General features: G+C 43.8%; 1 protein-coding gene across 2 annotated transcripts in view; it reads right to left on the bottom strand.

Annotated features, from left to right (window-relative positions):
• Nucleotides 1-22,791, bottom strand: part of LOC136621897 (FRAS1-related extracellular matrix protein 1-like) — a 207,117-nt gene that overhangs the window by 148,408 nt on the left and 35,918 nt on the right. For both annotated transcript variants that reach the window (XM_066597747.1, XM_066597746.1), the window contains exons 4-12: nt 17,556-17,863; nt 16,482-16,681; nt 14,963-15,286; nt 14,654-14,762; nt 13,353-13,484; nt 11,247-11,591; nt 10,008-10,150; nt 6,556-6,752; nt 4,640-4,730 (exon numbers count right to left, since the gene is read on the bottom strand). In XM_066597747.1, the coding sequence (XP_066453844.1) occupies nt 4,640-4,730; nt 6,556-6,752; nt 10,008-10,150; nt 11,247-11,591; nt 13,353-13,484; nt 14,654-14,762; nt 14,963-15,286; nt 16,482-16,681; nt 17,556-17,863 (1,849 nt within the window). The remainder of the gene's footprint in view (nt 1-4,639; nt 4,731-6,555; nt 6,753-10,007; nt 10,151-11,246; nt 11,592-13,352; nt 13,485-14,653; nt 14,763-14,962; nt 15,287-16,481; nt 16,682-17,555; nt 17,864-22,791) is intronic.

Genomic DNA, 22,791 nt, shown 5'->3' with positions numbered 1-22,791 from the left:
CCTGGCCACCGCACTGCCTCTTGCAACCTGCCCTGCTGCTGCCCGTGCCTCCCCCTCTGAAGACCTGTCCTGTGTAGGCGTTGCACACCAGGTGGGGTCAGTCACCTCATCGTCCTGCTGCTCTTCCTCCGAATCCTCTGTGCGCTGCTCCCTCGGACTTACTGCCCTTACTACTACCTCACTGCAAGACAACTGTGTCTGATCGTCATCGTCCTCCTCACCCACAGAAAGTTGTTGAGACAGTTGGCAGAAGTCCCCAGCCTCTTCCCCCGGACCCCGGGAACTTTCGAATGGTTGGGCATCAGTGACGATAAACTCCTCTGGTGGGAGAGGAACCGCTGCTGCCCAATCTAAGCAGGGGCCCGAGTTCCTGGGAGTGTTCCCGCTCCTGAGCAGGTGTCATTGTAGTGGAGTGAGGAGGCTGGGAGGAAGGAGGAGCAGCAGACAGAGGATTCGGATTTGCAGCAGTGGACGGCGCAGAACTGCGTGTTGACGATAGGTTGCTCGAAGCACTTTCTGCCATCCAGGACAGGACCTGCTCACACTGCTCATTTTCTAATAACCGTCTCCCGCGTGGACCCATTAATTGGGCGATGAATGTGGGCACGCCAGAAACGTGCCTCTCTCCTAATCGCGCAGCAGTCGGCTGCGACACACCTGGATCAGGAGCTCGGCCTGTGCCCACACCCTGACTTGGCCCTCCGCGTCCTCGGCCGCGTCCACGTCCTCTAGGCCTACCCCTACCCCTCAGCATGCTGTATTACCAGTGATTTGATTTCACAGGCAGGAAATAAATTGGCGCAAGACTGCAGCCAAATATAATTTTTTCCGTTTTTTGAAAACGAAAGGCCCCACTGCCTCTAGTGAATGAATAATCTAAGTTTAATAACTGTGCTGTGTCCCTGCTAATGTGTCACAGAACGTGAGGGTAGCAGAGTTATTAACTCTGGCAGAGCAGGTATTTTTTTTCCCAATTAAGGAAAGCAATTGGCGAAGCCAGGAGTAAAACGTAGCTGGGTGCGTCTGATTTTTAAACGTTGCACATGCAGCCGACACGTGTCCACCGCCCTTAGGACGGACAGAGGCAGGACAAATACAATTATTTTCAGTTTTTTTCCACCAAAAGGCAGCACTGCGTATATTCAATGAACATGAGAAGTTTAATAACTGTGCTGTGGCCCTGCTAATGTGGCACAGAACGTGAGGGTAGCAGAGTTATTAACTCTGGCAGAGCAGGTATTTTTTTTCCCAATTAAGGAAAGCAAATGGCGAAGCCAGGAGTAAAACGTAGCTGGGTGCGTCTGATTTTTAAACGTTGCACACGCAGCCGACACGTGTCCACCGCCCTTAGGACGGACAGAGGCAGGACAAATACAATTATTTTCAGTTTTTTTCCACCAAAAGGCAGCACTGCGTATATTCTATGAATAATAACTGTGTTGTGGCCCTGCCTATACAATTCTTTCCCTGCAGTATCAATGGAGGGTGCAATGCTCTGCAGAGGCGATTTTGAGAAGAAAAAAAAAATGCAGCACAGCTAACAGCAGCCAGCACAGTACTGCACACGGTTAAATATGGCCCTAGAAAGGACCGTTGAGGTTCTTGAAGGCTACACTCACTCCTAACACTCTCCCTGCCTATCCAACACTTCTGTCCCTAATGCCGGGTGAAACGCTCTGCAGAGGCGATTTTGAGAAAAAAATTAATTGCCACTGCTAACAGCAGCCAACACACAGCTATCAGTGGCCCTAATAAGGACCTTTGGGGGGTCTTGAAGCCTACACTAACTACCAATTCTTTCCCTACAGCAGCTCCGGTACAAACAGCACTGTCCCTCATCTAACTCACAAGGCATCTGAGGCGAGCCGCGGGAGGGGCCGACTTTTATATTCGGCGGACACCTGATCACCCCAGCCACTCACAGCAGGGGGGTGGTATAGGGCTGGAACAACACAGGGGGAAGTTGTAATGCCTTCCCTGTCTTTCAATTGGCCAGAAAAGCGCGCTAACGTCTCAGGGAAGGAAGTGAAAGTAACCCGAACACCGCATGGTGTTCGTTACGAATAACGAACATCCCGAACACCCTAATATTCGCACGAATATCAAGCTCGGACGAACACGTTCGCTCATCTCTAATAAACATCTATCTATCTCATATCTATCTAATATCTATCTCATATCTGTCTGTCTCATATTTATCTACCTACTTCATATCTATCTATCTATCTATCTATATCTATCTAATATCTATCTTATATCTGTCTCATATTTATCTATCTATCTATCTATCTATCTATCTATCTATCTATCTATCTATCTTATATCTATCATCTATCTCACTATCTCACTATCTATCTAATATCTATCTCATATCTATCTATCTATCTATCTATTAGAGATGAGCGAACGTACTCGTCCGAGCTTGATACTCGTTCGAGTATTAGCGTGTTCGAGATGCTCGTTACTCGTGACGAGCACCACGCGATGTTCTGGTTACTTTCAGTTTCCTCTCTGAGACGTTAGCGCGCTTTTCTGGCCAATTGAAAGACAGGGAAGGCATTACAACTTCCCCCTGCGTCGTTCAAGCCCTATACCACCCCCCTGCTGTGAGTGGCTGGGGAGATCAGGTGTCACCCGAGTATAAAAATCGGCCCCTCCCGCGGTTCGCCTCAGATGCGTTGTGAGATAGCTGAGGGACAGTGCTATAGTGTTGGAGCTGCTGTAGGGAGAGCGTTAGGAGTTAGTGTAGGCTTCAAGAACCCCAACAGTCCTTCTTAGGGCCACATCTAACAGTGTGCAGTAGTGTGGAGGCTGCTTTTAGCAGTGTTGCACTTTTTTTTTTTTTGCTATATCGGCCGTGCAGAGCATTGCGCCCTGCAGTAATACTACAGGGATAGAATTGTGTAGGCAGGGACAGAAGACATATATTATCGATTGAATATACGCAGTGGGCCTTTAGAAAAAAATATTTGAAAAAAAACTATTTGGCCTGCCTGTCACTCTGCTCAGTGTTCTGGGTCTGTGTCTGCTGCGGGTTGTAGTTCTCAAAATAAATACGCAGCCAGCTAAGTGTTACAGCAGGCTTGCGCAAAATTATTTCCTGGCGTTCCGTAAGCGAACTCAGCCTCCAACCACAGGCCAATAAGCGGCACATTAAATTACAGTGTTGTGTTTCTGCATTCCTGGTAATACAGCATGCTGAGGGGTAGGGGTAGGCCTAGAGGACGTGTATGGCTTGAGGAGGAGGAGGAGGAGGAGGAGGATCCTGAAAGTGATCTTCCTAGTGCGGACAGCCATGTGTTGCGTACAGGTACCCTGGCACACATGGCTGACTTCATGTTAGGATGCCTTTCTCGTGACCCTCGCGTTACACGCATTCTGGCCACTACGGATTACTGGGTGTACACACTGCTCGACCCACGCTATAAGGAGAACCTGCCCACTCTCATACCCGAAGAGGAAAGGGGTTCGAGAGTGTTGCTATACCACAGGACCCTGGCGGACAAACTGATGGTAAAATTCCCATACGACAGCGGTAGTGGCAGAAGGCGCAGTTCCAAGGGCCAGGTAGCAGGGGAGGCGCGGAGATCAGGCAGGATGTACAGCACAGGCAGGCCAACACTCTTTAAGGCCCTTGACAGCTTTATGGCTCCCCAGCAAGACTGTGTCACCACTCCCCAGTCCAGGCTGAGTCGGCGGGAGCACTGTAAAAGGATGGTGAGGGAGTATGTAGCCGATCGCACGACCATCCTCGGTGACGCCTCTGCCCCCTACAACTACTGGGTGTCGAAGCTGGACACGTGGCCTGAACTCGCGCTGTATGCCCTGGAGGTGCTTGCTTGTCCTGCGGCTAGCGTCTTGTCAGAGAGGGTGTTTAGTGCAGCTGGGGGAATCATCATGGATAAGTGTAGCCGCCTGTCAACTGACAGTGCCAACAGGCTTACACTCATCAAGATGAACAAAGCCTGGACAAAGCATTTTGGTGCTCGCTCACCTCTACTATCTATCTCATATCTATCTAATATCTATCTCATATCTATCTATCTCATATCTATCTATCTATCTATCTATCTAATATCTATCTTATATCTGTCTCATATTTATCTATCACATGTACTTCATATCTATCTCATATCTATCTATCTATCTATCTTATATCTATCATCTATCTCACTATCTATCTAATATCTATCTAATATCTATCTTATATCTATCTTATATCTGTCTATCTGTCTCATATCTATCTATCTAATATCTATCTATCTCATATCTATCTATCTATCTCATATCTATCTATCTATCTATCTATCTCATATCTATCTATCTATCTATCTCATACCTATCTATCTATCTCCTATCTATCTCATATCTATCTATATCATATCTATCTATCTCATATCTATCTATATCATATCTATCTATCTCATATCTATCTATCTCATATCTATCTATCTATCTCCTATCTATCTATCTCCTATCTATCTCATATCTATCTATATCATATCTATCTATCTCATATCTATCTATCCGCGGAGTTAGAATATGTATAGAGGAATTGTGTATAATGAAAAAGGTTTTGACATGAACATCTATAAGGAACATAGAAACTCATAGACACCCCACAACATATAGTATATACCTGAGTGAAGGAACTGAGGCTGGCAATTGATGGGTTCTTTTCTAAAAGTCTTGAGGCGTCTAGAAAAATCAATTTTCCAGCATCTTGTAGGCTACAAGAGAAAGGAAGAAGAAATATATATATTACTGTACATGAGGAGCTCAACGGCTTCTTCCTGCATTGTCCGGTGACTGGTACATAAAGCTCAATCATTTTAGAATGCAAAGTTTTAACATTTTCTAATATCCTCCTCCCCATTTTCAAGATCCTTGCTTGCTGTCAGTGCATACATAGAGACAATGTTCTTCAATGAGAGGGAGAAAACCTGTCATAGTTGAGCTTTTGATACAATGTATCACTTAGGCCGGATTAACATAAACATATTTGCACACAAAAAAACTGCGTGCCCAATACGCAGAAAATAGAACCCATTGATTTCAGTGGATCTGTTCACATGTGCGTATTTGGCGTGCGCAATTTGGTCATGCAAAAAAATACAAAGCACGCTCTATTTTCCTGCACCGGTTAAAAAGAACATTTTGTACTCATGAAACTATTGGCACATCTATGGCTGAGTGCATCGGTGCACGTATTTTGGCGCATGCAATTGCGCACAGCTTGCGCTTTCCAATGGCACAGTAAAATACGCAGATGCCCATGTGAAAATTCAAGCCCATTCCGCAAAACCATAAGCAAATACGCTTATGCTCATGTAAATCCGGCCTTAGGGTATGTTCAGTTGGCTGAATTTGCCACAATATTTTCCGTGTAAGTTCCACCTTAAGGCCGTCGCCCCCCCAGAGACCCAAATACTTACCTGCGGATCCGGCGTCCCAGGTCCCGCATGACGCTTCGGCGCGCATGCGCAATAGAGTGCGTGACACGCCGTAGCGTCACGTGACGCGCCGGCCGCGTCATATGACATGCCCACAGCGTCACATGACGCGCCGGCCGCGTCATAGGATGCGGCTGCGGTAGGCGGGGAAGCGGTTTTACGCTATCTTCCGCTGTGCTACAGCGGAAGATACCGTGACGGACGGCTTCCATTGACTGCAATGGAAGCCGTCCGCACGTACACCCGCGGTAAATAGAGCATGCCGCGGGTGAGGACGGGTGATTTTACGGTGCGGAATTCCGCACCATAAGCATTGTGCTATTAGGTTTAATAGAGCCTAATAGCTGCGGGCAAAGCGGCGGATTTCTGCTTCTACCTACTAGCGTTTTTTTTTTTTTAACCCTGTGAAATCGCTGCATTTTTTTCAATGGGACTTTCTAATGTTAAAATCGCATCGCACAAAAATCGCAAAAGCACAAAACGCAGTGATATCGCAGCGTAAAAAAAAACGCTAGTGGGTAGAAGCCCTAAAACCGCATTAAAATCTACAGCTTCTTATTGCAGTTTTTGACACTGATCCACACGCTGATTTAGCCACATGCGGAATTCTGACGCAGAAAATCATGTTTCTGTATCAAGAAGGGATATGTCACGCCTTGATGTGGAAACGCTTTGGAATTCCGCATGTGGATTTTGCGCATTGACAGGGTTTTATCCGCACGCAGATCTGCACTAAAATCCAAGGCAAAAAAGTATGAATTTTAATGCGTTTTTTAGACGCGGAATTCAAGCAGGAAATTTTGTGGTAAATTCCGCCGTGTGAACGTACCCTTATGGCAAACTAAACATAACATGATACTCTCTCATGCCCTGTACTCACTGATACATTGTAACAAACTGCAGCTGTGTGAAAGTGGGATTAGGACAGGACCGGTCGGTGTTCAGCCACTGAAACTGTACGTTGTTTCTGTTTAATGACAGCAGCAAACATAAAATGTACTAAAAAAGTCCTCTCTTGGTATCATGCAGATATGATGTGACCATGCAGTATTATTACAGTCATATTAGGTGATAATAAACATATACTAAGCGTTCTTCCCACCCTGGAGACATCGCAGAGTAGCACGGTCTGCTGACGGTATATACAAGCTGGCTGTCCGGGGATTCTGTATCGGTAAAATGAAGGTGTTGTCTGGTGATGCGGCTGACCTCGTTCTCCTTCACAGAAAGATGTCTTCTGGTTCCATCTGCTTCTGTAGGTAGCTGATCCTTCACCGGAGCAATGTGAATGATAACAGTCTAGAAAAAGCAGGACCGTGTACTCAGTGGTGGCATGTGGACCTCAGGAATAGCAGTCCGTCCTCAAGAATAGTAGTCAGTCCTCAGGAATAGTAGTCAGTCCTCAGGAATAGCAGTCAGTCCTCAGGAATAGCAGTCAGTCCTCAGGAATAGCAGTCAGTTCTCAGGAATAGCAGTCAGTCCTCAGGAATAGTAGTCAGTCCTCAGGACTAGTACTCAGTTCTCAGGAATAGTACTCACTTCTCAGTAATAGCAGTAAGTCCTCAGGAATAGTACTCAGTCCTCAGGAATAGCAGTCAGTCCTCAGGACTAGTACTCAGTTCTCAGGAATAGTACTCACTTCTCAGGAATAGTACTCAGTTCTCAGGAATAGTACTCACTTCTCAGGAATAGTACTCACTTCTCAGGAATAGTACTCACTTCTCAGGAATAGCAGTTAGTCCTCAGGAATAGTACTCAGTCCTCGGAAATAGCAGTCAGTCCTCAGAAATAGCAGTCAGTCCTCAGGAATATTACTCAATCCTCCTTATAAACACTGGACAGTCCTCCTTATCAATATTAGTTAGTCCTCATGAAAATAAGGTTTAAACACATGGGTGTGTTTTCATCCTGTTATGTAGCTGGGAAATTTACGGTCGCATAATGGGACGCAACGAACCAATTGATTCCAATGATTTCATTTTCACTATCGGGATTCTCGCACATTAATACTATTCACGAGAAAAGATAGGACTTACCCTATCTTTCTCGCACACAGTTTTTCTACATGTGAGAAAACATAGGGCAGGACATATCTTTTTTCCTTTTATTTTTTAATTTGCGCTTTAGCACAAAGTTTGAATAGTCAAAAAAAAAAACAACAACCCCGGTTTATGCACTAATACGCTCTGTAGCGGCGAGTGTATTAGCACATGCACCCATTTGTTTAAGCCCATAGTCTGCTCTTCTGAATATTACGGCTTCTTCATAAAGGCGTGATTTTGTCTTGTTTTGTGGCCAGGATAATCACAGCTGCATTATGGATCAAAGCGAAACTATTGATTACAATGGTTTCGGTTTCATTAGCAGTATTCTACAAATAAGACATACCCTGAAAATAAGACATAGCATGATTTTCCAGAATTTTTGAGGATGCAAAATGCGTTTTCAGGCTTTTTGAGGATGCTTGAAATATAAGCCCTACTTCAAAATTAAGCCCTGCTAACAGTTAATTTAAAAAGTCAATTTAAATAGTGTCCAGGCAGCTATACATGTAAAAAAGTTAAACCTTTTTGAACAAAAATTAATATAAGACACTGTCTTATTTTAGGGGAAACGGGGTATAATAGTACAGGCGAGAAAAGATAGGACTTGGCCTATCTTTCCCGTACGTAGTTAGGCAGGACACATCTTCCAGCCGTTTTATTCAAACTCGCGCGCTATAGTGTGGAGTTAGAATGCTACAAGAAAAAAACAAAAACTGCTCATGCACAACTATGCTCCATAGCGTCAAGCGTAGCTGCGCATACAGCCATATGTTTTTGCCTAAATCAGTCTTCATGAATATTAGTCAGTTTTCATGCATATTAGTCAGTTCTGTTGAATAGTAGTCAGTGCTCCTGAAATTAGGTAGTCTTTATGGATATTAGTCAGATCCCCTGAATATTACATGGTCCTCATGAATATTAGTCAGTCCTAATGAATATTGGACAGCTCTCCTCATGAATTTTAGTCCTGCCTCCTGAATATTAGTCAGTTCTCAAACATATTAGATAGTCCTCAAGAATATTAGGCAGTCCTCCATATGACTATTGAATATTAGCTTGTCCTGATGAATATTAGTCAGTTCTCTTGAACATTAGCACTTCTCATGAAGATTAGCTGGACAGACCTCCTCATGAATATTATTTAATCCATATGACTATTTATCAGTCTCCCTCATAAACATTTGACAGTCCTGCCTAACGAATAGTAGTCCGTTCTTATGCGTACGAGTTAGCCCTACTCATGAATATTAGTCCTGTCTCATGAATATTAAGCCTGTCAGGACTATTAAGGCCCATTTAGACACAAGGATAATTGCTCAAAAGATGTCGCTCAAGCGACTTTTGAGCGGTCATCGTTGAGGCATTTACAGCGCAAGATGAGCAATTACCTTGCGCTGCCAGCAGAGAATGCAGAAGACAAGTGGGGTGTCCATGCTTGTCTTCTGCATCCAGCTGTTCTCCACTCCGAGCGCCCGGCTGTTATACAGCCGAGCGCTCGGAGCGGAGGATGCAGAAGACATGCGGGATGTCCCCGCTTGTCTTCTGCATCCAGCTTTTTTCTGCACGGAGCGCCCGGCTGTTATACAGCTGAGCGCTCCGAGCGGGGTATGGAGAACAGAGCTGGACGGCTCTGTTCTTCATAATCAGCCCGTTATCAGGGAGCGGGATACAGCTGAAACAATAGTATCAGCTGTATCCCGCTGTGAATCCCGGGTAAGGCTCATCGCTGTCTTTCAGCTTGCTGAAAGACAAAGATGAGCGACAGCTTAACGAAAACTGTACGATGTCTGTGCAGTTAGACACAACGATTATCGCTCAAAAGGCGGCTTTTGAGCGATAATCGTTGTGTCTAAATGGGCCTTTTTGCAGTCTTTCGGAATATTAGGCAGGTCACATGAATATTCGTCCGTCCTCCTCCTGAATATTAGACATTCTTTAGGAATATTAATAAGTTCTCATAAATATTAATCAGTCCCCATGAATATTAGTCCCTCCTCATAACGATTTTTGGGACCTAATGAATATTAATCAGTCTTTCTCAGGAATTGTTGGTTTGCCCCATTAATATTAAACAGTTCTGATGAATATTAGTTATGGCTTCGATGCTATTTGTCGGGCTTCTTAACCATTAGCATGCACTTAATCCTTTAATCTGTCCTAATGAGTATTAGTCTTTGCTTCCTGCACATTAGTCAGGCATGATGAATATTTGTTAACCTGGGCCCATGAATACTACAAATATAAGTCACACCTAATGAATATTAGCCCTGGATCAAAGGCACTATTATATAAGTGCCATTACAGCTTGTGTAATAGCGTTACATGCAGCCCGGCAATTACCAGGAAAGTTCATGTGCCGGTGGCAGCAGCTAGCACGTGTCATGGTGGCCACAATGTTAAATAAGCCTGATAGGTATTAGCCAGTCGTCACCTTTTACCTCTATAGTCTCCTATCATCATAACCCCGTTCCCTTATTCATGTCCTGTGGGGGTTGATAATTGTACTCACTTGTCTCTCTGAATAGTTTGGAGGTTCATGACTGTCTGATAACACAAATTCAAAGGAGTCTTGGAATATTTCTCCTCCGAAGTGTCTGTAATAAATCAGATCACGGAACAGATCTCTCTGCAGGAAAGTTTCTACTGGAACCCCTAAAGTTATAGGAGGTGATGATAGAAAAAACCATAAAAAACAAAAATGAATACGGTAATTTCTTGTCCTTTTCCAGTAAAGGGCGTGTATACTTTTGCAAACCTTTTTCTAGAGTTCTAATGAGTCTCAACTAAGAGATTAAACTTTTCAAATAGTCCTGATTAAAAATCTACTACCATTGTGCCTACAGCTCCTGTGCAGACCTACTGTATGTGTCTCCACGACTACAGACTACAAACAAACCCGCCGTAGTCTGATCCTGCACTTGTACTCCCTTACGTCTGCCCTCTTTGTAAGGCCGTATTTACATGGTCAATGTTAGCGAGCGAGTTTTAAGCGTTGCGAGACGCATGAAAATGCCATCTATTATTTACATTGGTTTATTTACATGGGCACTTTTTTCTACAATATAGGCATATCGTAGCACAAGAATAGTGCATATAAATGGGCCATATCCCACACATTGGACAGCAAACAGGCAGAGTGACCATGTGCTGTGCGATGTGAATTGAACCCAAGAATATTGGGCGCGATTTACTATCGACCGTGCTAATAAGGCCTAGAGTGTGCAAAATTGGAAGCAGGTAAGTTCCATTAAAGGGGTTTTGCAGTCTTTTAAAGTGATGATACACTAGGAAATGTCATTACCTTGTGATCAGTCGGGGTCCGACCATTGGGTCCCCCACTGATTCTGACCATGAAGGGGACACTGCAGTGGTTTAGAGCTGTTCTGGCCACTGACTGCACAGGGGTTACAATGCAACTCACTCCAAGTCAATCTATGCTCCGGTTGCATTTTCCTGCACGGTCAGGCAATCATAAGCGCTACTATGCAAAGAAAACTTGGAAGGGAACAAAGCGCTAAATCAGCGCTATGTCTCTTCCATCCTCAGGATCCATGGGGGTCCCAGAGGTCAGCTGCCGACTGACCTGCACCTCTAGGTCAGGTTGGAACATCTTCCCTGTTCCATCACTATTAGAGTCTATGGTGACATGAATGGCTTTCTTGATTGCCCATGTAATCTCTTTTTGGCTTCCTGCAGAAGTATCATAGGATGATATAATTGGGTCTATACCTAAACATCTTTGACTTACCTGGACTTTCAGCAGAATATTTCCTCACCAGCTCTCCAGCTTTAGTTGGCCTTGTGATATTGTAAAGAATGTGGTCATCACTGGAGTCCAAATCTGACGCCATTAACGTGTCCCTCTCTATAGGGATGGCGCCACCTTCAGTGACTTCAAGCCCAATGTTGTTGACTAAAAATGGTGGGCTGTCGTCTTTAGGAAGGATGTTTATAGGAAACTTGTGGCGTATACTGTGTCTGCCATCAAAAATACGGAACACAATGTAATCCTTCGTTGTGTCGCTGTCATCATGATGGTAGTGGACGGCCCCATCCCTGATGTCTTGTACAGTGAATGTAAAAGCCTTCGATCCTGATGGAAAAGGCACAAAGATTATGGATGAGACAGAACCTTGTTTATGTATTCAACTATGGTCCAGGCTTTGTTGAATGCATGAACCTAGACTTGTTGAATGCACATACATTGGACTCCAGAAACTTTCAGAACCTTCTGTAATAAGTATCCCGCTCTTCCCATAATACACCACCTCACAGAGAAAATGCTGCACCATGAATAAATGCTCAAAAGGAGACAAAACGCAACACAAATATAGAGGATGAAGTTCTGAACAATTGATTTAATTTCAAACAATGCCACGTTTCCTGCGGCCCAATAAACAGGATGATCAGTAAGTAGTGGGGCATTATGTTGGGCGATATGGTCAATAACGTAACGTGGCAATGATTCAGTGAGCGCGGGAACCCTGTCCTGGAGTGGAGCGGACCACATGGTGGTGACCAGAGTCCACAGTTCATCTTCATTATGATGCTATGGGAAAATGATCACTCCACATCCAATTGCGTCCCACCGATTCTTGATTGGAGAGATCTGGGGATGATGCTGGCCAAGAAGTCACTTGGACGCTGTGCATTATCCTGTTGGAAAATGGCGTTGGGTACTCCCTGAAAATATAGTAGTGCAACGGGCTGCAGCACCTCATCAATATAACAACATGCTGTCAATCAGCCTCCAATTAGCACTAGAGTTGATCAACTGTTGATGCTGATGGCAGCCCAAACCATGACTCCACGCTCATGAGTTGTGTGCTGCTCCAATATGGCAGAAGGATCAGCCCAATTGCCACATCGTCTCAAGAGCCTCATGTGCCAATCTTCATTACTGAAACTGAATCTCCATTCGGCATTGAATACCACACTGTGCCATACCATGCCAGGTAGCTCTGGAGTGACACCACTGCAAGTGTTCACAACGATGGGGCAGTGCGACGGGCAGTCTTTGCAACAGATGGCTGGACCTCAAGCCTATCTCAGCCAATTATTGACGATATTGGAGCACACAGATTTGCGTTCCAACGTTCTTCCCAGCTCTCCGGTCTCACTACGAAGATGCATACACTTGTGTTATCCCATTGAGTTTGTGCCTCATCATGCTACAGACCAACTGGCACTACGCAGCCCAATGATGAAACCTTTAGTGAACTTTGATTTTGATGAAATGGCTCTTGATGGCGTCTTAGAGACATCTTCACTCCTTAATCTTGATCCAGACACCAAGAACAACAACACAAAGCAGTTTCCGTGTGGGTGACTTCTCCAAGGGAAGCTTCACGCAGTAATTTTCCCGTTACCATGCTCCCCGATCACACGATCGGCCCAAAACGGCATCAATTTGCAGAGTTTGCCTGAACATACCTTGAAAATTGCATAATGCTGCACCGAAATCCTCATGGCATTGTCTTTTTTCTGTGCGGTGGTGTATTATTGCACAAATGGAAAACTCAAAGCATTCATATCTTAAACTACTCTGTACTGCTTGGGGTCTGCTTGTTCCGCTAGGTAACCATCAGTTTGTGGCTTCCCACAAAATCGACAAACTTATCTGCTGAAGTGCTCTGCGCTGCTGGAGGACCTTGCTCATTCCACCTCCCATGGTCTCCATTCCTCCTTCTCATATATTGCCCCTAGTACAAGCATCATCACATGACTCAAATAAGATGTGTTTATTCACCTGCTAAAATACTCTGTGCTGCTGATTACCTGCTCCCTCCACATTCCTGGAGTATACATGAATTCCCAGCATGGAAATACAGACTGAAAATGACTAATCACTTACCGTGGAGCGTGAGACGTCCATGATGCAATCCATCCACAGTTACAAGCCGAACGGCCTGAAGGTTATCAACATCCACAATCTGAAAAACAGCCCAGGTGATGGGCCGCGACTGTCCCTCCAGCAAGTTCAGACCTGCAGGGCAAGTTTCTAACATCAAGACTCTTGTCACATGCAGCCCTATCCTTACTAATAGCGATGAGCGAACGTTTCAAAAGTTCGGTTAGTTCATCGTATATGTCAAAAAGTTTGGTTCGGCCCAAATTATTTCAAACCAAACCAGAACGCCACCACAACCCCTAAAACTGGTGTGTAACACTGTCTAAGGGCAAGAAAAGTCCTGTAGAGCACTCTTGGGTCACCTAGGAGGGGTTGTAAGTACTTTTGAATTGTTTTTAAGGCAAAGTTAATGAAAAAAGACGAAAGATAAGAAATAGAAGTTGAAGAGGAAGAATAAAATGAAAAGGAAGAGAGAAAAAAAGAAGGAAGCTGAAGGAGAAAAAGAAGAAGAAAAGGAAGAGGTGGAGGGAGAAGGGAGAGGAAAAAAAGAAAATAAAGAAAAAAAAGGAAATCAAAAGGAAAAGGAAATAAACATAGGAAGAGAAAGACAAAAAAGAAGAGGAAGAGGGAAAAGAAATATGAAGAGGAAGAAGGAAAGGAAATGGGAAAACGAAGCGGTATGGGGAAAAGGAATAGGAAGAAGATAAAGTAAAAAAAAAAAGGAAATTAGGAGGAAAATGGAATAAAAATAGGAAGATGAAGATGAAAAAGAAAAGGAAGAGAAAGAGGGAAGAGAAATATGAAGAGGAAGAAGGAAAAGGAGTGGGAAAATGAAGAGGGAAAAGGAGGATGAAGAAGAAGCAGCCACCATTTTAATGGGCTAAGCTAAGATGAACTGGCCAAGGTTTGTGTTAGCGTTGAACAAAACTTTTAGCAAACTTCAACCCAAAACAGAGTTTTGCTGTTTCGGTTTGCTCAACACTAACATCATCACATGAGTGGACAGGTCATTGCTCCCCAGAAACTCAGGGTACTCTCCTAAAATGCTCTGTGCTGCCAGAACCCTGATCCTCTCAGTATGTAACTCTATGTAACTGTCAGTTGGTGACTTACTACTCATCTCCATTCACCTCCTCACATCATGACACTGCCTGTTATATACCGCCTTGTCCTTGCTGACATCATCACAAGTGGATGGGTCACTGCCTCCCCTAAGATCAGCACACTCCCTTACTCTACATTGCACATTCCCTCTTCTGTCATGTTTTGGAGAAAAACCTTGTGGTTTTGCTGTGACTACTTACCTGTATTCCAAGACACCCTTGGAGCATTTGTCTCTGCAGTCCTTATGGAGAAGTGCACCATTATTGGGGGGCTGGTTACAAAGTGACTATCAATTGCCTGAAATTCAACCTACAAGAAAGGAAGAAGTTACATATAGTGAGTAAGATTTTGGGCTAGACCCTCCCTGTAAAGCAACTTTACACCAATGCATGAAGGAAGGATATGTCCAATCTGAGTTGGGCCCCTTCTTCCTTTAGTAAGCCCCACAGTGCCCACATTGACTGGCCTTTGTATTTCAGTTTAGACAGATACATTGTGATGAGTCTCACCTCATAGTTGCGTCTCTCCGGGTGGGTGGTGTTTGGGGGCTGATAGGCTATTTTCATTTCATGAAGATCCTGCCATGTAAAAGATGTAATTGGTTTGGTTTGATCATCCAGATGTGTGATAAACCCCTGTGGTGGCGCCTTAGTTATCATGAATACAAGCTTGTTCTTAGGAGTCTCGTCATCTTCAGCGTCTAGCGTGGCTGTAGTTAGTGGAGTTAGGATAAACTGATCAATTTCCAAAATAAAAGATGGCATGAAGGCCGCACGGGGCGGCGTGTTGGGGACAGCGCCAAAGATGTTTACAGGAATCCATACATTTTGGGACTGTAAGAAAGTCAGAAGTAATTTTATTAATGACTAGAAGCATCTATTTATTATATACTTAATATATCATTCCACAAGTCCTAATGGATGAGGAGAAGAGAAAATGGAAGAAGATGGAAAAGAAAACAAAGTTGAGGGAGAAGAAAAAGATGGAAAAGAAAATGTGGAAGATGAAGATGAAGAAGAAGGAGCGGTGAAGAAGAAGATGGGACAGAAAAGACACAGGATAGGAAAGGTAAAACATTGAGTGAGAAGAAAAGAAAGACGACAAAGAAACCTACAAAGTTATAGAACAGGAATATAAGGAGCAGGAAAAGAAATGAGAACAAATATGGAAGATGAAGAAGAGAAAGGAAAAAAAGGAGGATGGGAAAGGAAATGACTTAGATATGGAAAGGAGAAAATACCAAGGAGGAGTAAAGAGGAAGAGGAAAAAGAAGAGAAAGTAAGAGGTAAGGGAAGATAACTTAAATAAGGAAGATTAGGCTAAGGGTGAAGAGGAAAAGGAACAGGAAGCCAAAGAAAACAAGGAAGATAAAGAAGATTACTAAAAAAAAGGAGGGGTAGAGAAGAATATATACAAGGTGGAGGAGAAGATCACACAGGAGTAGAATAAGATAAAGAAGCAGAGAAAGTATAGTAGATGAAGAAGAGGAAGATGACAATGAAGAAAACAAAGAAGGATGGGAATAGGAAAAAAGATAGATGGACGGTAAAAAAGAAATTAGAAGAGGAGAAAAAGATGAAGAGGAAGAAGATATGGGAGAGGAAAAAGAAGAGAACGGAGATAAGGAAAATGAAGAAGAGGAAAAAGAAGAGAACGGAGATAAGGAAAATGAAGAAGAGGAAAAAGAAGAGAACGGAGATAAAGAAAATGAAGAAGAGGAAAAAGAAGAGAACGGAGATAAGGAAAATGAAGAAGAGGAAAAAGAAGAGGAAGAATCAAAAGAAAACATGGAAAATAATGAAGCGGAAGAAAGAGAGGAAAGGATAAGAAAGCAGGTGGAAACCGAGGAAACTAAAAATATGAAACAAAAAATAAGATGAGAAAGAAGAAAAATATAAGGAAAACAGAAAACTCGGAACATGAAGAAGAAGAATGCAAGAAATAGTAGAGAAGAGGCATAAGAGGATGCAGAAATTATATGTTTCCTAAAAAATAATGTTTACTAGCGACCCACCGCACACATCTGACCTGCAGTTGTTTCTTGCCGTCTTGGCTGCGATACTCTATCTGGAGAGGGATGTAATCCACGTCGGGAGAAGGAGGACTCAGATGTTCATACTTGATTCCCAGCTCCAAAAAATCAGCACAGTTGGTTTTTAGCGGTTTCATTTCCTTGAATCCAGGATGGCATACTTTGTTCCCAGAACATTGCACTCGGTCTTGTCTGTCTGAGTGGAAGAGATACAATAGCAGTAAATCAGGTGCGTTAGAACATGACCAAAAACGACTGCTACCATTCTATGCTATGGTGGATTTCCAAGTATATCAACAAAGAGAACCTATGAATCAACTTCAGTGTCAAAATGTGGATTTAGTATTACGAGGGGGACCTATTCTTCAGCTGTAATCCATGGGTAACAGGGCAAGAAGTGTTCGCTTTCTCTGCAGCGCCCCCACAGGAAAAATTAAGTATGACAACATTCTTATTGAATTAAATGGGCCATCTTTGTAATGCATAGATGTGTCAGATGCTCTCAAAAGAGGCTGCCTTCATGGCTGCTCGCTACTCTTGCTATTTCATCGAGGACCTTAACAAAGGAATGGTTCTTATATTTCGAAATGCCTTAATGAGCTGTTTTAAAATGGGTATTCTAAATGAGACAACTCCTTTAAGTTCAAAAAGAGAGGTTGGAGAGTTTTTGACTTAATGGTCAAATTGGAGGGAGCAAAATCTTTGAGTGTGGCTAACCTTGTCTAGAGAAAAGGCTACAAACACTCTGGGTAACTACAATGGAAAGAAAGTTACTATCTATGAGTGGGCTCATTGTAACTGGAAGTTGACAATTGCTATCTATGATTAGTACTCAGGTAGTTGAAGTCAGGAGTGGAAAAGTACTTTTATGTGTGTATCTGACATGATAACTTTCCATGTCTTGGTTGATCTTTACACTATTCCTACATTGAATAGCAGACTTCTACCTTGAATGGGTACATTGGTCTTCAGTTGACCCCCTTTGCCCGTCTTGGTTCACTGGTCTAGTGCAGCCCAAATAAAACTAATTGTTTGAAAGTGGATCCTGTCATTGGAAATGTTATACTTACAGCTCCTCGCTCGTAGGTTCACTGGAGACCCTGACATTAGTCTACTGTCCCGTTTTGGTTCTTCTATCACAACTCGTCCATAGCCTGGAAGACTTAAATCTGAGACAAGAGTCTTGACCACACAATTGGATCGAGGTTTCTCTGAGCTTGGCTTGAATGACAGAATGTTTTTATCCAGTGGTTTGGAGGAAATCCCATAAAATTCTGGAATTTCTAGGAAGTTTTGTACCACTGCAATACTAGCCAAGGGTTCAGTAACTTTTACTTCAAGTATAAAACTTTCTACAATGGTTTCTTGCTCAGAAAACCTAAAACAGAGGAAAATATATGGTAAAAAAAACTTCACCCAACATTGAAATGTAGTATCATAAGAGAACATGAAGTCTGAAGGGATCCCCTCTAAAGCTAGCCAAAGTCATGGGGTTAATTATTCCATGGGACCATCTGAATTCCAATGTCTATGGGGACAACCTAATGGTCTATGTCCTTCATATTTGTACAGTAGCTGTTGGATACTTTGTTTCCTTGTGAGATGAGCTGCGCCATTGTTTTGGACAGTTGCGTATCTTCTTCCCTATACACTACCGTTCAAAAGTTTGGGGTCACCCAAACAATTTTGTGTTTTCCATGAAAAGTCACACTTATTCACCACCATGCGTTGTGAAATGAATAGAAAATAGAGTCAAGACATTGACAAGGTTAGAAATAATGATTTGTATTTGAAATAACATTGTTTTTACATCAAACTTTGCTTTCGTCAAAGAATCCTCCTTTTGCAGCAATTACAGCATTGCACACCTTTGACATTCTAGCTGTTAATTTGTTCAGGTAAGCTTGTGAAATTGCACCCCACGCTTCTAGAAGCATCTCCCACAAGTTGGATTGGTTGGATGGGCACTTCTGGCGTACCATACGGTCAAGCTGCTCCCACAACAGCTCAATGGGGTTCAGATCTGGTGACTGCGCTGGCCACTCCATTACCGATAGAATACCAGCTGCCTGCTTCTGCTGTAAATAGTTCTTGCACAATTTGGAGGTGTGTTTAGGGTCATTGTCCTGTTGTAGGATGAAATTGGTTCCAATCAAGCGCTGTCCACTGGGTATGGCATGGCGTTGCAAAATGGAGTGATAGCCTTCCTTATTCAGAATCCCTTTTACCCTGTACAAATCTCCCACCTTACCAGCACCAAAGCAACCCCAGACCATCACATTACCTCCACCATGCTAAACAGATGGCGTCAGGCATTCTTCCAGCATCTTTTCATTTGTTCTGCGTCTCACAAACGTTCTTCTTTGTGATCCAAACACCTCAAACTTGGATTCATCCGTCCACAACACTTTTTTCCAGTCTTCCTCTGTCCAATGTCTGTGTTCTTTTGCCCATCTTAATCTTTTTCTTTTATTGGCCAGTCTCAGATATGGCTTTTTCTTTGCCACTCTGCCCTGAAGCCCAAAATCCCGCAGCCGCCTCTTCACTGTAGATGTTGACACTGGTGTTTTTCGGGTACTATTTAATGAAGATGCCAGTTGGGTACCTGTGAGGCGTCTGTTTCTCAAACTAGAGACTCTAATGTGCTTATCTTCTTGCTTAGTTGTGCAACGCGGCCTCCCACTTCTTTTTCTACTCTGGTTAGAGCCTGTTTGTGCTGTCCTCTGAAGGGAGTAGTACACACCGTTGTAGGAAATCTTCAATTTCTTAGCAATTTCTCGCATGGAATAGCCTTCATTTCTAAGAACAAGAATAGACTGTCGAGTTTCAGATGAAAGTTCTCTTTTTCTGGCCATTTTGAGGGTTTAATTGACCCCACAAATGTGATGCTCCAGAAACTCAATCTGCTCACAGGAAGGTCAGTTTTGTAGCTTCTGTAACGAGCTAGACTGTTTTCAGATGTGTGAACATGATTGCACAAGGGTTTTCTAATCATCAATTAGCCTTCTGAGCCAATGAGCAAACACATTGTACCATTAAAACACTGGAGTGATAGTTGCTGGAAATGGGCCTCTATTCACCTTTGTAGATTTTGCACAAAAAAACAGGCATTTGCAGCTAGAATAGTAATTTACCACATTAGCAATGTATAGAGTGCATTTGTTTAAAGTTAGGACTAGTTTAAAGTTATCTTCATTGAAAAGTACAGTGCTTTTCCTTCAAAAATAAGGACATTTCAATGTGACCCCAAACTTTTGAACGGTAGTGTACATTTTTGGAACACAGAATTGATCCATGTCAGGTATCAGATCCTCTTCCTTTTATTGGCCTGATAGCATTAGCATGGTCAGGTTACCTTTATGGCAGGTTGCTATTGCAAGACAACCTCAGCTGTCCTAAAATCTGCTCAGTCAAACCACAAACATTATTCTAACCTCTATGGGGATCTTGCTGGACAGTGGGGCAAGGGGCGATGATCTCCAGTGAGCTGTGCAGCCGTGTCCTAATGGAAGCTTCAGAGTCGCTGCCTGTCCTAAGGTACATAGGTGAGGAGAGCACTTAAAAGGGGCCCTATTACTACTGGGGCTACTAGAAGGGACACTATTACTACTGGGGCCACTACAGGGTGTTAGGTGCACTGTTTAGACACAATCTTCTGCTTCTGTGTCTGGCAAATATGGGCGTCAGCCCATTCTCTCTGTTCCCTGAGCTTATATTCACTCTCTTCCAGCACTCCTAGGGTTTATAGCTTCTGTTCTCCTGTTCTGCGGATGCTCCTTTTCTAATCACTACCATATATAGCTGCCCTGGGCCTTTCAGACCTTGCTGCAGTGTTGTTGAGAGTTTGTTCCCTTCACTTCACGTCCAGCTGCTGCTTCAGCAGTTACCTTGCTACCTTGTGCTCCGCTTGTAGGCAGGGGTCTCCTTCTCCTGGTTATTAGTTCAGGGCAAGATACCTTCTATCTATATACAGGGCTGTTCATCTGGTATCTTACCTCCCACACTGGTGTTGGCTGTCAGCCGTGCAAGATCGGATCTTCACCTACCCGGTAGGTTGACACAGAGGTTCCACATCCACAGTCCTTACACAGGGCCACTACTACCTTTTGGGCTATTAAAATGGCACTATTGCTACTGGGGTCACTAAAGAGGGAACTAAAATTCTATTGGGAGCCACCAAAGAGGGCACTAATACCACTAGGGCTACTAAAGAGGGCACTAATACTATTGGGCCACTAAAATGGGCATTATTATTACTGGGGGCACTAATACTACAGAAGACACCAAAGAGGGCATTATAACTTCTATTAGCTTGGCTGGTATTTTTTTTTTTTTTTTTACAAAGGTGGCATCCCTACATAATAGGCACATGCTTATCCGGGCACAGAAGTAAGCGGAGACCGAGGAGGAGTTGGATGGGGAAATGTAGCCTGCAGAATTAGGTGAGTATGTATTTTTATTATTTTTAGCCTCAAAAAGCTTTAGGGATTGAGGGGGTTTGGCGATGACATAAAGGGGATGGGGTGATGGCAGGTGGTGGGGAGGGTGTGCATGTTTTAAAACTTGATGTGCTTGTAGTAGAGATTTATAATACTAGTGTCTTATGTGGCAGAGAAGCCTTTGGGCACCACCAGCCATTTGGGCCCGGGTGCAATTATTACCTCTGCACTTCCTATAGCTAAGCTCTTGCTGCAACATCCAGCCATGCAATAAAATGGCGCATTCGTATAAAAGGCTGCAAGTAAGAGCGGAGCTTCCAGTAACTTTCATGTGGAGTCAGTGGGAGACGTCACCAGATAACGTTCAGTTACAAGCCGCGTCTTCCTATCTTCCGTAAACACCTTTCTCTTCTAAACCTTTTACATTAGTGGCTCATAAAAGCTTTCCCTTCAGCGAGAGATCTAAGACGCTTCGCATAAAATACCTGCATAACAAGCGCAGCCATTCAGCGCCAATCTCTTGGGTGACTGCCTGAAGGAAATTAAACAGCTTTGATAGAACGGAAACACTTTTATTTAAACATCCTGGATCAGCTTTAAAGTGAGATCGCTTTTCTCGCTGTACAAACAATTCGCTTTTTTTTTTCCTTTACAGTTTTTAACGGCTCCGGTGACATTTTTATCATCCGACATTAAATGGAAAGGCGGGTGAGGAAATAAAGCCATTTGTGAAATGAGGTTTTCCAGATAGTGTTGGAACACAACATCCAGACGTCATCCCCCAATCTCTGAGGATGGAAGTAGTAGTAGGGCTGGGGTCAGCGGACATAATGTGGCTACATAGTAACAGCTGCGAGACCCGGACCGCCCTATGGGGATCTAAGTTCGGACACTGAGATGTAACCTTATACTCAGTGCAACATTGTATAACACTAATAGTTGGTAAGATGGTAGATGATTGGCGCTTCACTCTCTTAGGGCTCCCACCCACTGGCGATATTTTCTTTCTTGCGCTGCAAGAGCACAAGAAAAATCTTGCATCGCAGCGCAAGAAAGAGGCCGGTATAGAACCGGCATATCGCAAGTGGTTTCAATGGGGCTAGCGACAGCAGCGCTAGCCCCATTGAAAGCATAGGAAGAATGCCGCGGACTTCTGCTACAGCTGTGGCAGGAGTTTCCTTCATCCCCGCGGCGACCGAGGGGATGAAGGAATCCTCTGCCACAGCTGTCACAGCTGTGGCAGACGTCCGCGGCATTCTATTGCTTTCAATGGCTAAGATATAGCTATTCATGAATGAATAGCTAAGGGCTATGTGTGATTGGCTGAGCGCTCAGCCAATAGCTAAGCAGTAGCTGCTATTGGCTGAGCCCTCAGCCAATCTGCACAGCCCTTTCAGGAGGCGGGGATTTTTAAATCCCCGACTGCTGAAAGAGCTTACTAGCAGTGCCAGGGAGCCAGCAGGAGGACGCGGCTGAGCGCAGGAGAGGTGAGTAATAAATTTTTTTACACACTCATTAATGATTATCGGGGAAGGGCTTATATTTCAAGCCCTTCCCTGATAATCATTCCGCGGGGCTTGGCAGAAAGCAGTGCTTTCAATGGGATTGGCAGCAGTGCCGATCCCATTGAAAGCAATGGGCTAGAATGCCGGGGGGACTTCTGCCACAGCTGTGACAGCTGTGGCAGAGCATTGCTTCATCCCCGCGGTCCCCGCGGGGATGAAGGAGACTCCTGCCACAGCTGTCACAGCTGTTACAGCTGTGGCAGAAGTTTTTGGCATTCTCCATCTCTTTTCAATGGGGCTAGCGCTGCTGCCGCTGGCCCCATTGAAAAGACTGGCAATATGTGAAGACAATAAAGTTGCCT

The sequence above is a fragment of the Eleutherodactylus coqui genome, chromosome 3 (assembly GCF_035609145.1).
Source record: "Eleutherodactylus coqui strain aEleCoq1 chromosome 3, aEleCoq1.hap1, whole genome shotgun sequence".
Taxonomy (NCBI): Eukaryota; Metazoa; Chordata; class Amphibia; order Anura; family Eleutherodactylidae; genus Eleutherodactylus; species Eleutherodactylus coqui.
This window is presented reverse-complemented; position numbering and strand designations above follow the sequence as displayed.